This window comes from Podarcis cretensis, assembly GCF_951804945.1.
Source record: "Podarcis cretensis genome assembly, chromosome: 13".
Lineage (NCBI taxonomy): Eukaryota > Metazoa > Chordata > Lepidosauria > Squamata > Lacertidae > Podarcis > Podarcis cretensis.
In genome coordinates this window covers 56,275,796-56,289,961 of record NC_137182.1, presented here as the reverse complement: position 1 = coordinate 56,289,961, position 14,166 = coordinate 56,275,796, and the positions used below count along the sequence as shown (strand labels likewise).

At 48.0% G+C, this 14,166-nt stretch overlaps 1 protein-coding gene across 1 annotated transcript in view; it reads left to right on the top strand.

Moving 5' to 3' along the window:
• The window catches only part of PLD2 (phospholipase D2), a 34,399-nt gene that overhangs the window by 15,223 nt on the left and 5,010 nt on the right, over positions 1–14,166 (top strand). Inside the window, exons 10-19 of the mRNA XM_079951778.1 lie at positions 680–763; positions 1,521–1,599; positions 1,820–1,930; positions 3,887–4,066; positions 4,949–5,081; positions 7,510–7,628; positions 8,944–9,060; positions 10,269–10,373; positions 11,633–11,721; positions 13,310–13,423. Coding sequence (XP_079807904.1) covers positions 680–763; positions 1,521–1,599; positions 1,820–1,930; positions 3,887–4,066; positions 4,949–5,081; positions 7,510–7,628; positions 8,944–9,060; positions 10,269–10,373; positions 11,633–11,721; positions 13,310–13,423 — 1,131 coding nt within the window. The remainder of the gene's footprint in view (positions 1–679; positions 764–1,520; positions 1,600–1,819; positions 1,931–3,886; positions 4,067–4,948; positions 5,082–7,509; positions 7,629–8,943; positions 9,061–10,268; positions 10,374–11,632; positions 11,722–13,309; positions 13,424–14,166) is intronic.

Below are 14,166 nucleotides of genomic sequence, written 5' to 3'. Positions count from 1 at the left end.
GTCCTCAGCCCCCCAAGGTCTCTCTCTCCCCCCCTCACCCTCTCTTTCTCTTTTTTTTAATAATAATTTTTATTAATTTTAACATATGTATTATAATACATACCCCCAAACTTCACCACTTATACAATCTTTTTATGGAACTCCCATCAGCACCTCTGATGATTCCCCGTTTTGACCACTTCCTATGCATTTCTTATATTTATATTGCCTTTAATTATCTTATCTAATCATCCTCCCCTTTATCCATTTTTGCAATAATTCCAATAATTCACCTCACAAAACATCTTGCAAACCTACAAACATAGTTTGATCATCACTATTACTTTTCAAATAGTCTGTAAATTTACACCAATCTTCGGTGAATTTCTGGCCCCGCAGGTTTCAAATCCTTCCTGTTAGTTTGCCTACTTCTGCGTAGTCCATCAATTTCATCCTCCATTCTTCTTTCGTCGGTAATTCTTCTTGCTTCCATTTTTGTGCTAATAATATTCTCGCTGCCGTCGTTGCATATAAAAACAGTTTACATTCTTTTCTATTTATATCGCTTCCTACCATGCCCAGTAAAAATCCTTCTGGTTTCTTTATGAATGTATATTTCAACATTTTTTTCATCTCATTATATATCATTTCCCAGAAGCTTTTTCAACACCCTCTCTTTTCTCTTTTTGTCCACTTTTAGGTTTGTGAACGGTGCCGGGTATTTCGCGGCGGTGGCTGAGGCTGTGGCGCAGGCGAAAGAGGAGATCTTCATCACGGACTGGTGGTCAGTGCCGGGGGGGGGTCTTGGGTTGGGGGCCGCCCTGCCTCAGATGTGGGGTGGTGCCTAGCTTCCCAAAGTGTGTCCCCCCCCTCAATCTCCATATTTTTGAAGTTGTGCAACTGCCAACAGAGATCTATGGGTGGTATACAAATGTAATTAATCATTGTAATAAATATGTTCTCCCCTTTTTTTGGAAAAAAAGATATTCCTGGTCCCAAAATAAGGGGGGGTGGCAGAAATGGACGCCGTGATCCCCTCCCTGCTCTTCTCTCCGCAAGGCCGGCCTGTGGGAGACCTGAGTGCGAGGTTTCTGTGCCCAGCCAAGGGCAGCATCTAATATTATTATTTATTAAATTTGTAAATTTGTGTTCCACCCTTCAGCTCACAGGGCAAATCACTACTCAGCTTCTAGGCTAATCCCAATTGAATGGGCAACGGGGGCAAATAATAATAATAATAACAACAACAACAACAACAACAACAACAACAACAATATTTTATTTATATCCCGCCCTCCACAGCCAAAGCCGGGCTCAGAGCGGCTAACAACAGTAAAACAATAACAGCATTCTAAAATCAATTTGTTATAAAATCAGTTCAAATGATCCGGGGTGAGGTGGGGGCCTCTTGCTTTTAAATGCAGCCAGTGCGGCCATGCTAAATGCGGGACGGAGCCCCCAGCCCCACTGCCTTGCAGCGGGCTGGACTAGATGAGCTCCGGGGGTCCCTTCAAACACCACGATTATTCTGTGATTCCCAGGCTCAGCCCGGAGATCTACATGAAGCGCCCGGCCCAGTCGGACGAGTGGAGGCTGGACCTCCTTTTGAAACACAAAGCGGTGAGCAGCCCCCCCCCCCCGCTTGAGGTTTGGGGTTGGGTGGGGGTGCCTTTATTCCTTCCTTCCCCCCCCTGACATCGCGACTGCCTGGTGTCTGCCTGCACCCCCTCCATCTTTTCCCCCTTGCCTCTTGAGCTGTGCGTCCTGCTTTTTCGTGGGGTTGGGCTGGATGACCGCTGGGTGTCCCCCTCTCAACTCTGCCCTTCTGCCATCCTTTCAGGAGCAGGGGGTGCGCATCTGTGTGCTGCTCTTCAAGGAGGTGGGCTTGGCCTTGGGCATCAACAGCGACTACAGCAAACGGGCCCTTATGCTGCTACACCCCAACATCAAGGTAAGGGGACCCCCCCCCACACACTTTTGCACAACTGGCCGGTACGAATTCGCACCAGGGGTTTGGCCCTCTTCCCGCTGTTGTCTCTCTGTGTCTCCCAAATGGCTGTAGCCCCACAGACCCATTCTGGTTATCTCCCGCTTGGACTACTGCAATGCGCTCTACATGGGGCTCCCTTTGAAGGTGACCCGGAAACTGCAACTAATCCAGAACGCGGCAGCTAGACTGGGGACTGGGGGCGTCCGCCGAGACCACATAACACCGGTCCTGAAATATCTGCATTGGCTCCCAGTACGTTTCCGAGCACAATTCAAAGTGTTGGTGCTGACCTTTAAAGCCCTAAATGGCCCCAAAGGCCCAGTATTCCTGAAGAAGCATCTCCACCCCCATCTTTCAGCCCGGACACTGAGGTCCCGCTCCGAGGGCCTTCTGGCGGTTCCCTCATTGCGAGAAGTGAGGTTACAGGGAACCAGGCAGAGGGCCTTCTTGGTGGTGGCGCCTGCCCTGTGGAACGCCCTCCCTTCAGATGTGAAGGAAATAAGCAGCTGTCTTATCTTTAAAAGCCATCTGAAGGCAGCCCTATCTAGGGAAGCTTTTAATGTTTGATGCATTACTGTATTTTAATATTTTGTTGGAAGCCGCCCAAAGTGGCTGGGGAAGCCCAGCTGGATGGGCGGGGTATAAATAATAAATTATTATTATTATTATTATTATTATTATTATTATTATTATTATTATTATTATTATTCGTGCCAACTGGGCAGTTCCAAGTGGCAGGCCTCCAAGGTCAGACTTGAACCCTGGTCGCTGCAATTTCCTAGTCCTCATTTAATCCACACAACAATGAAGAGGACCTGGGAATCAAGCCTGAGGAGGAGCGGTTGAAGGAGCTGGGCATGTTTAGCCTGGAGAAGAGGAGACTGAGAGGAGTAATAATAATAATAATAATAATAATAATTTTATTTATACCCCACCCATCTGGCTGGGTTTCCCCAGCCACTCTGGGCGGCTTCCAACAAAATATTAAAATACCATAACACACCAGACATTAAAAGCTTCCCTAAACAGGGCTGCCTTCAGATGCCTTCAGATATGAGAGCCATCTTCAGGTATCTCAAGGGCATGGAAAATGGAGCAAGCTTGTTTCCTGCTGCTCCAGAGGGCAGGGACTTGAACCCATGGCTTCAAGTTACAACTTGGAGATTTTAAAGCAGAAGTCTGGCTGAGATTCCTGCACTGCAGGGGGTTGGACTAGATGACCCTTGGGTCCCTTCCAACTCTACAATCCTATTATTCTATTATTCTTTTTATTTTTGCATGACACCACAATGGCAAATCTTTTAATTGCCAGAAGTGCAACAGCAGGGATCATTCAGTTTGTTAACTTAAGAGTTAATTTTATTGATGCTTATTTATTTATTTTGATTAATTCTTTTATTAAGAATTTCAGCATAGCAATTTATCAAAGACATATCAAAGAGTGGCTGGGGAAACTCAGCCAGATGGGCGGGGTATAAATAAATAATTAATAATAATAATAATAATAATTGTTGTTGTTGTTGTTGTTGTTGTTGTTGTTGTTATATCATCCTCATTCCCCCACCCCCTATTTTTCCCTCTCCCCCTCCCCAAGAAAAACCCTCAGCTCCTCTCTCTGGTTTTTCAGCACATGTTATTCTCCGCATATTATAAAATTGTAAAGATCCTTAAATCTGTCTATATGTTACCAAATTATTCTATTATTATAACCCTGTGAAGTCTGAGGGGCAGGGACTGGCCTCCCCCAGAAAGCTTCGCGGCCGAGGGGGTGGGATTTGAACCCTGGTGTCTCCCAGGTCCGACCCTCTAACCACTACACCACACTGCCTCGGGGCAAGAGGGTGGCTGGATGGGCTTCCCAGACCCGCCCTCCCAGGACTGAGCCACCCCAAAATATCTCTCTGCCCCCCACCGCAGGTGATGCGCCACCCTGACCACGTCTCTTCCATCATCTTCCTGTGGGCCCACCATGAGAAACTGGTGGTGGTGGACCAGTCCGTGGCCTTTCTGGGCGGCCTGGATCTGGCCTATGGGCGCTGGGACACCCACGAGTACCGCCTGGCAGACCTGGAGGGCGACGACTGCCGGGCCCCCAAGGTAGCATGGGGGGGGGGTTGGGGGGTCCCTCTCCTTGCTGTCCCCTTTTTCCGCAGACCCCCAGTCTGTTTCCCCCCTCTCAATGACTTCCTCTCCGCTCTTGGCTCTCCCTGAGCCCCCAAATGCGTTGGCCAAGCACCAAATTGTCTGCAGTCTTCCCTGTGTGCCGTAAGGATTATGCCCTTGGCTCATGAGCTGGGTGCAAGTTCTGCCGCTCTTTTTCCTCTGCAACGGCTGTTCTGATTCGTCTGCATTCTGTGACATCACAGCCACGCTCAGCCAATGGCTGCAAGCTGTCTCAGAGCAGGCACACGGGCGCCACCTAGTGGCTGCCAAGCCCAGGAACGCTTCCATCGCCCTCTTTTTGCTTTTATCTTACGCTCTTTTTCCTCTTGCTTTCCTCTGCAACTGCTGTTCTGATTCGTCTGCATTCCGTGACGTCACAGCCATGCTTGGCCAATGGCTGGCTGGCAAGCGGGTTCAGAGCAGGCGAATGGGCGCCAACTAGCGGTCGCCAAGCCCAGGAACGCTTCCATCGCCCTCTTTTTGCTTTCCTCTTTCGAGTTCCGCCACTCTTTTTCCTCTGCAACTGCTGTTCTGATTCGTCTGCATTCCGTGACATCACAGCCACGCTCGGCCAATGGCTGGCAGGCAAGTGGGTTCAGAGCAGGCACATGGGTGTTACCTAGTGGCCGCCAGGCCCAGGAACGCCCTCTTTTTGCTTATCTCTTTCTCCTTCTTATCTGTTTCTGACTCGTTCCTCCTCTCCTCCTCTTCTCCTCCTCCTCCTCTTGCTTTCCCTCTCCCTCTTTCTCCCCCCTCCCTCCCCACAGGGACGCTGGTAGCCGCCTGCTCCCCCCGCTGACCCCCTCTCTCTCTCAGGGCGGAGGGGCTGCCCTTCCAGGGGGGAACGAAGCCCCCGTTGACCTGACCACCAACCAGCGACTCTGGCTGGGCAAGGACTACAGCAACCTCATTGCCAAGGACTGGGTGCAGCTGGACAGACCCTTCGAAGGTGGGTGAGGGGCTGGGGGGGAGGGGGTCGAACCCGGGTAAAGCGGGGGCGCCCCAAAACCATGTTTCCCTTCTCCCCCGCCCCCAAACTGGGAGCTGCCACGGGGGTCCATTGCAGTAGAAAAAAGACAGCCGCAGAACCGAGAACTTACACAAAACATATGAAATACCGTGGGAAATCCCCGAAACGAGAAGGAATCGGCTGGAAATATTATCTTGTAGAATTCAACCAAATAAGAAAAATCAACAAGTTTAAGGAAAACCTAGAATCGAACAAAGGCTTAACGGGATGCCAGCTACAAACCTCGTTTCCGTGAACTGTTCAGCTTCCTCAGAAGGAAATAGAGAAATCATAAACCTGAAATGATTTTAAACAAACTCAAGAACAGAGCTGGAGCTTACAAAAAAGGTCTGAAAACCTAAATGGCAAGTTTTCGATTCAGCCCTATTTAAAGAAAGCCAAGACAAAATAAAAAAATTCCTTCCAGTAGCACCTTAAAGACTAACTAAGTTAGTTCTAGGTATGAGCTTTCGTGTGCATGCACACGAAAACTATTTCATCTAGCGAGTTTTCCGTCTTGCGAGGCGTTCGTCTCGCGGGGCACCACTGTATTGCCTTTACAAAAAGGTTTTAAAAACCTACATAGCACAAATTCAACGAAAGGAATACATGATAAGCTGTTTTAGATTTTGAACAAACTCAAGAACATGGTCCCATGGTCTAGATGCTGAAGTTAAAGACTGATTACTTCTCGTTTCAGGGATTTTCACGGTATTTCATTTGTTTTGTGTAAATTTATGGGGCTCCATTGCAGCAGTGGACTGGGGTTTGAGGCAGGGGCCCCCTCTCAGCCCTACCTGGAGGGGGTGTCAGGAATCGAACCCGGCACCTTGCGCCTCCAGAGCGGATGCTCTTAACAGCAGAGCCACGGTGGCCCTTGGCTTTGAGTGATGGGGGGTGTTGGGGGGCCAGGGGTGCAGACCCAGAGGGATGGCTGCTCTCAGGCGATAAGCAAGCGCCCACACTAACCCCCAAAGTTGCAAGGTGGGGGGGCAGTTGTACTGGTGCACCCCCCCCCCAAAAAAAGAATTTTATTTGCTTTTACGTTTTGGGAAGTTACCCCTCCCTCAGCTTCTAGGCGTAAGAAGTGTCTGCAGGATCAGGCCCATCCAGCCCAGTGCCAGTAGCCACCCAGGGACCCCAAAGGGAAGGCCCCCCCCCAAAACAAGATCTGAGCCCCTCCTGCAGCTTCCAGCAACTGCTGCCTCCATGGTGGCTGGTCGTCACAGCGGCCTGAGGCAAGGAGTTCCTTTTTTAAATTTTTAAATAATCTTTATTAATTTAAATTACACACTTATACAAAGAATTTACCAAAAAAATTACAATCTCATACTACAAAAAGAAAATTAAAGAAAAAACAATTAAGAAAATAGAAAAGAAGAAAATACAGAAAAAAGAAGAAAAAGCAAATTTACGTACATAAAAAAACACCTTAATCTTCCTAATTAATACTTAATTAAAACTTAAATACAAAAGACTTCTGACAAAACGAGTCTTCCAATCATTCTCATTGTACTGTTTATACCGTCATTATTTTTCCCGCACAGTTTTATATTCTTTAATATTGTTCCCGTCCACAAACGGTATTTGTTGTGTTTACAAGTATCACTCAAGTTCTACTCATATGGTGTGATTGGTACAATATGATATTATACAACCCTTGAATATTCTCCATTCTCCAAATATTTTCTGCTTCAATACTCCTCTAACTCTTCCGGTCAGTTTTGCAAGGAGTTCCATAGTTCAACTGTGCGCTGTGTTATGAAGGACATTATTTTTTAAAAAATCTTCCAACATTCACCTGTGCTGGATGTCCAGGGTTAGAGGAGAGAGGGAAGAAAATTTCCTCTCTATCCTACTATGCCATGCATATTCCCTTCCCCCCAAAACAAAGCCCCATGGTCCATCACTGGGTCTGATATGTGGGGAAGCCCCCAAAGGCGGTTGTAGGTGTGGAATGTAAACACCATAACCATCCTCTGCTACCAGTGACGTACACTGGTTTCCTGTTTTTTCACTGTTCTTTGCAGTTCAGTGTCGGTTGTTTTCTCTCCGTGCTTCAGAGGAGAGAGTATGCTTTTTCTGCTCCGGCAGAGGCAAAATGTTTTTCTGTAACCTACCAGCTTTGACTGTGGAATGTAAACACCTGTCTCGTGACAAGCACTTTCGCTGCACAGTGAAGAGAGCAGAAACCAACATCAGGGAGGGAGGAGGTGATTCTGCCAGCCTCTGCAATGTCTCCACTTTGCAATGCCCCTTAAGCCTGGCTGCTGGATTGGGCCCAAAGGGGCCTGATGGCGGGGGCTTCCAGGGCCCCAGCCCCTCCCCGATCCTGCTGCCTGGGGGCCTAACGCCCGGCGTGGGTCAGATTTCATTGACAGGTGCCAGACTCCACGGATGCCATGGAGGGACGTTGGGGTGGCCATTCACGGCCTGGCCGCCCGGGACGTAGCGCGACATTTCATCCAGCGATGGAACTTCACCAAGGTGAGTCGCGGAATTGCAGAACGGTAGAGAATTGCAGAATGGTTCCTTCTTGCAGTTTGGATCCTGCCCTCCGAAACTACCTTATTTTTCGCTCCGTAAGACACACCTGACCATAAGACACACCTAGTTTTTAGAGGAGGAAAGGGGGAAAGCCCCGGTTTTTTGAGGATCAGCTCACAGTTGTGCAGCTTCTTTTGCAAAGGGACAAAATCTTGTTTTTATGGGATTCAACTCACAGTTCTGCAGCTTCTTTAGGAAAGAAAAGGGAGCTGTTTCTACAGTTTCCAGACAGATAATAGTCACATATCGCTGGGGAAACAAACAGCCTCCATCTGCAGAACATTCAACAATGGAGGCCTGGGCAAGGAGGCGGAAAGGGAGCCAGCGATCGACCACACATTCGCTCCATAAGACGCACAGACATTTCCCCTTACTTATTAGGAGGAAAAAAGTGCGTCTTATGGAGCGAAAAATACGGTAGCTTGCTCTGTCTTCCGTGGGGCAGCCCTTCAGGTGTTTGCAGGTGCATGTTGAGGGGAAGGGGGTATAGAGATGGTGGGGCTGAACAGCACCCCCCCCACCCCCAGATCTGCCAGCAGAGCCGACAAATATCTCTTCTGCTCCCCCCCCAGCCAATAACCCCCCTTGCAAGTAAATACAATTCCAGGGTTAAGACTGTCTGAGTGCAGCAGATTCGGGGCTCCACAGCCGCCCCTGCTGGGCAAAGATGCTTCTGGGGGGTGTCTCCCCCCTCCTGATTTTCCTTTCTTTTCCCAATTTTTTTTATTCATTTTATAACACAATGAAGCAACACAAACAGAAAAACAAACAATACAAACCAATTCTTATCCTTATTTTTTCTAAACATTGTTAGGTGAGCTTCCCCAAGTCCCCTCTATCTGATTTTCACTTTACCTCATCTTTAGCAGTTTACATATATCAAATTATTAAACCATCTTTTTTTTGTCACGCTTACTTTTACCATAAAGATCTTCACATTTTATCACTTACAAATAATACACTTTTAAAATACACTGTCTTCTACTTTTAACCCTACAGCCTATATCCGCTTCCAAAGCTGTTCTAAGATTTAAATATTAACATATTTTTAAAAAATATTCTTTAAACTTCTTCTTCCACCGTCTCTTCTCTCTGGTCTCGGAGTCTCCCGGTCAGTTCGGCAAGTTCCATATAGTCCGTCATCTTCACCTGCCATTCTTTGATAGTTGGTAGATCTTGTTTCTTCCAATTCTTCGCTCGTAATATTCTCGGAGCTGTTGTGGCAAACCCTCCTTCTGCTTTTCTCCCCCTCCAGACTGTGAAGCCCAAGTACAAAGGGCCGGACTACCCCTACCTGCTCCCCAAGTCCCATCGAGCGACACCCCTGCAGGTCCCGTTCGTCGTGCCCGGGGCTCAGACCGCCAACGTTCAGGTGAGAGGCCGGGTGGTGCTCTGATCCTGGTGGCAGATTTCCCATCATGGGCACCTGGTTGGCAATAATAATAATAATAATAATAATAATAATAATAATAATAATAATAATTTATTATTTATACCCCGCCCATCTGGCTGGGTTTCCCTAGCCACTCTGGGCAGCTTCCAACAAAACACTAAAATACAATAACCTATTAAACATTAAAAGCTTCCCTAAACAGGGCTGCCTTCAGATGTCTTCTAAAAGTTTGGTAGTTATTTTTCTCTTTGACATCTGGTGGGAGGGCGTTCCATAGGGCGGGCGCCACCACCGAGAAGGCCCTCTTCCTGGTTCCCTGTAACCTCACTTCTCGCAGGGAGGGAACCACCAGAAGGCCCTTGGAACTGGACCTCAGTGTCTGGGCTGAACGATGGGGGTGGAGACGCTCCTTCACTTTGAATTGTGCTCGGAAACGTACTGGGAGCCAATGCAGATCTCTCAGAACCGGTGTTACGTGGTCTCAGCGGCCGCTCCCAGTCCCCAGTCTAGCTGCCGCATTCTGGATTAGTTGCAGTTTCTGGGTCACCTTCAAAGGGAGCCCCACATAGAGCGCGTTGCAGTAGTCCAAACGGGAGATAACTAGAGCATGCACCACTCTGGCCAGACAGTCCGTGGGCAGGGAGGGTCTCATCCTGCATACCAGTTGGAGCTGGTAGACAGCCGCCCTGGACACAGAACTGACCTGCGCCTCCATGGACAGCTGTGAGTCCAGAATGACTCCCAGGCTGCACACCTAGTCCTTCAGGGGCACAGTTGCCCCATTCAGGACCAGGGAGTCCCCCCCACACACACCTGCCCGTCTCCTGGCAACCGCAGGGACAGGATGCTAGACCGGATGGGCGCCCGTGATCCAGCAAGATATTCTCGCAGCCGTATAGGATTTTGAGCTTGGTTTTTCGTAGAGTTGGAAGGGGCCCTCCCCAGGTCATTTAGTCCAACCCGGGCAAGATCTGTTTTTGGTTTTCAGACACAGAATGTCTGGGAATTGCGAGGGGTGCGTGGAAAGGTGAGGGCAGACAGCAAGGGCCCCAGGCCAGCCGGGCCGGGCTCAATCTTGCACCTTCTCCTGCTTGGCCTGCCCCGCCTCGCAGGGCTGTCGTTCTGTGGCTGTAGAAGAGGAAACAGTTTAAAAAAGAGCTTTTTTGGCCTCCCTCCGTTTCCTGCAGGTGTTGCGCTCTGTGGACCGCTGGTCGGCCGGCCTCCACGAACACTCGATCTACAACGCCTACCTGAGCGTCATCAAGGAGAGCCAGCATTACCTGTACATTGAGGTAGGTCTTGGGACAGGTGAGGGGAAGGGGGTGGGCTGTATGGGGTGGGAGGGTGAGACTGAGACCCTGAGGCTGTTTGGAGACACTTCTTTTCCTCTTCCTCTTCCTCTGGGCCCAAAGGAGAAGGATGGGGGAAATGGGAGTCAGGGGAAAAAGTCAAATTTGTGGGTGGGGGCAGTAGAGGAGTGTGTCATTATTTCCGTGATTGTGAGTTGCTTTGAGCTGCTTTTATTTTAGCATATTTTATTTTACTTTGGCAAACCTTTATCAGGCGTTACAAATATAGGCCGTCATAAAACATCCATATATAAAATATATACAAATAAACTACCGTGCAAAAATATGTAATGACGAGGATTTTCATTGGAATTTCTTCCCGCTAAATAGTGGGAAGCCCAGAAAAGTAGAATTCTCTGACAAATCCAAATTGTGCGGATTTGCTAATTTTCACATATTTTGCACAATGTGGGCTGTTTTGTATATTTGTTGGAGCTTTGCAGGGCAAAGGAAGTCATGCTTTTAGCTCCTAGAAATTCTTCTCAGCTGGTTCTCCAGAAGCTGCTAAACCTTCAGCAAGCGTTGCCTACACACTCTCAACCAGCGTTTACAGATTTTAAAACAGCTTCTTGGGAAGCTTCTCAATACCACATTGCTTGCTGAGAAGTGATTTTGACATGCACATCGCCTTGCCTTATTCATTCTACATGCAACCCAGGAACTCTCTTTGCTTTGAACTGCTTTTAAGGTGGCAACCCACCTTGGAACCATAGAGTGGGGTGCAGATGCTGTTAAGTTGTGGGTGAACATATCAGACGACACAGCGATTCTTCAGACAGCTCTTGTTTATTCACAGGCCCAGAACAGAACTGGGCTGAAGGGTTGAGTCAGCCTGCTTATATAGAGCTCAACTACAATGCAACAGTAACAACTTTCTGTAACTACCCAATCACTGAACGTCACTTTCAATTCCTTATTTGCATATGTGGACCAGAGTGGAAACTATCTGCAGTATCCCCCTGCTGGCCCAGGGTGAGAACTTCAGTACATAACAGATGAGCAAGAAGGTCTCTGAGGAAGGGCAGAGTGCAGCTTTTTTTTAATGCAACACATGTCCCCAGGCAGCTAAGAGGAGCCCCGGTTTTGGGACAGAAAGGCAGGGGGTTTCTGTTTGTCTTTTGCAGCATAGACACCTCTCTCTCTCTCTCTCTCTCTCTCTCTCTGCTCCCTCACCAATGCACCCTCTTTTCTTCCTGCTCCAGAACCAGTTCTTCATAAGCTGCGCAGACGGGCGTTCGGTGATCAACACCGTGGGAGACGCCATTGTTGACCGAGTGCTGCTTGCCCACAGGTCTGTCCCATCAGCCACTGTTTTGGCCCAAATTGAGATTGGCTGCAATGCCTCATTAGCAGGGGGTGGGGTAAGCACTCTGCGCATGCTCAGTGGGGCACAACTCTTCCCTTTTCAGGGCTGCATTGCACACTCCAGGCCTCCGGGTTCAACTTGCCCCCTTCCCTAACTCTGCTCAGGGGCGCTCCCATAAAATCAAAACACGAATGCCGGCCTGGCAAAAAAACATGTGCATTGATTATTCCTTTTATAAATGGCTAGAGATCTGATAGATCGGTTCAACTAGCTATAACATTGTTTGGCTTTTTTAAAAAAAGGAAAAATAGGATCAGCTGGAGAAGGGTTAAATGAATTAAGAAAAATGAAGTGGATCTAATTATTGGAGCCCTTTGTTTTGATTACAGTGGCACCTTGGCTCTCAAACTTAATCCTTTCCGGAAGTCCATTCAAAAACAAGACGTGCGTTCCCATAGAAAGCAATGCAAAACAGATTAATCTGTTCCAGACTTTTAAAAACAACCCCTAAAACAGCAATTTATCATGAATTTTACTATCTAACAAAACCATTTGTCCATAAAATGAAAGCAATAATCAACGTACTGTACTATAAAATAAATAAGACAGCATTGTAAGATGATAAAAATTAAAATGAATTTTTCTTCATATCTGCACTGATGATAGTCATTGTTTGGATGGGGGGCTTTTATCAATCTCCGCAGTCACACAATCAGTCAATCAATCAGTAGCTGAACACAGTTTTTGTGAACACAATCACAAAAACAAATTCCACACAGTCACAAAAACAAATTAACTGAAAAAGCTTCAAAAACGCAAAATAAATAGCAAAAACAAAAACACCAAACTTAATCCATTCCAGAAGTCAGTTTGATTTCCAAAATGTTCAAAAACCAGGGCGCGGCTTCTGATTGGTGCAGGCTTGCCGGAAACAATAGCCGACACCCGCATCGGACTTCGGCTTCGGAAAAATGTTCGAAAACCGGAACACTTCCTTCCGGGTTTTCGGTGTTTGCGAACCAAGGTGTTTGAGAACAAAGGTACCACTGTATAGATAACTGTAGAGTTGGAAGGGACGCCCCCCCCCCCAGGGTAATCTACTCAACCCCCTGCAATGCCACCTGAATCCTGAAATGCTGTTCATGGTGGGAGCAGGTATAATTTGTGCTTATAGTGTGGCAGCCCCTAGACTCTGGAACTCCCTGCCGAATTATGTCAGCCTTCAGCTGTATACTGAATTTAAAAACATTCTTGCTTCAACAAACCTGTCCTGGATGCTTAGAAAACCAGTGTGAATTTTAACCAGCATTCAGTACTTGAACCTTTACATGTTTCAAAGTATTGCTGGTTTTATTGTTTTTTGTAAAAGGACTGTTGTTGCTTTCTTCCTCTTTTCCCCTAATTGATATTTACTTCTGTAACAACGGTTTTGGTATGGGGGGGGGGAGGAACAATTTTAAAAATGGAGGAAACAAAAAACCAAGCAATTCCAGAGGCAGGGGACTCGGGGGCCAGGAAGTGCTTCCGGGGGCCACAGCCACTAACCACGGAGGGGTTTTTCCCGCACTTGCAGCGAGAAGAAGCCCTTTCGGGTCTATGTCCTGCTCCCGCTGCTGCCTGGGTTTGAGGGAGACATCGCCCAGGGCGGAGGAAACTCCATCCAGGCCATTCTGCACTTTACCTACAGGTGAGTTTGGAAAGTGGGGCGGGGGGGGGGGTGGGAGCAGGTGCAGGACACAGCAATGGGGCTGGGGGCAAAGGCAGGGAGGCTGGCTGCGAGGGGTGCAGGATCACGTGATAATTTACCAGTTTTGCGTTGTGTGCTTTTTTGACAACCGCATTTTTGCATCCTGCAAGTATACAGTGGTGCCTCGCAAGACGAAAATAATTCATTCCGCGAGTCTCTTCGTCTAGCGGTTTTTTCGTCTTGCGAAGCACGGCCATTAGCGGATTAGCGCTATTAGCGGCTTAGAAAAAGGGGGGGGGAGGGGAAGAACTCGCAAGACGTTTTTGTCTTGCGAAGCAAGCCCATAGGGAAATTCGTCTTGCGAAGCAACTCAAAAACGGAAAACTCTTTCGTCTTGCGAGGCATTCATCTTGCGAGGCATTTGTCTTGCGGGGCACCACTGTAAACCAGATCAAGGCGGAGGGCTTGAAAAAGCACTTTGGGCACCACATCCCTTTGGGGGTGCCTGGCACATAAAGCGTCTTTAAGCTGTCGGTTTTCCTCGAGGAGCAAGATCCCCCCGAGATCTTGTGCAAGCTTCCCAGATCCCTGTGGGATCTCACACCATCTTCTCAGATTCCCATGAGATTTCGTGCAAGCATCACAGATCCCCACCAAGACCCAGCACACTGCCCCCCAAGAAAGGAAGAGTGCTTAAGAACTCTTTTTTTTCAGCAGGGCTACTTGAAAAGCGCTTTCCTGCT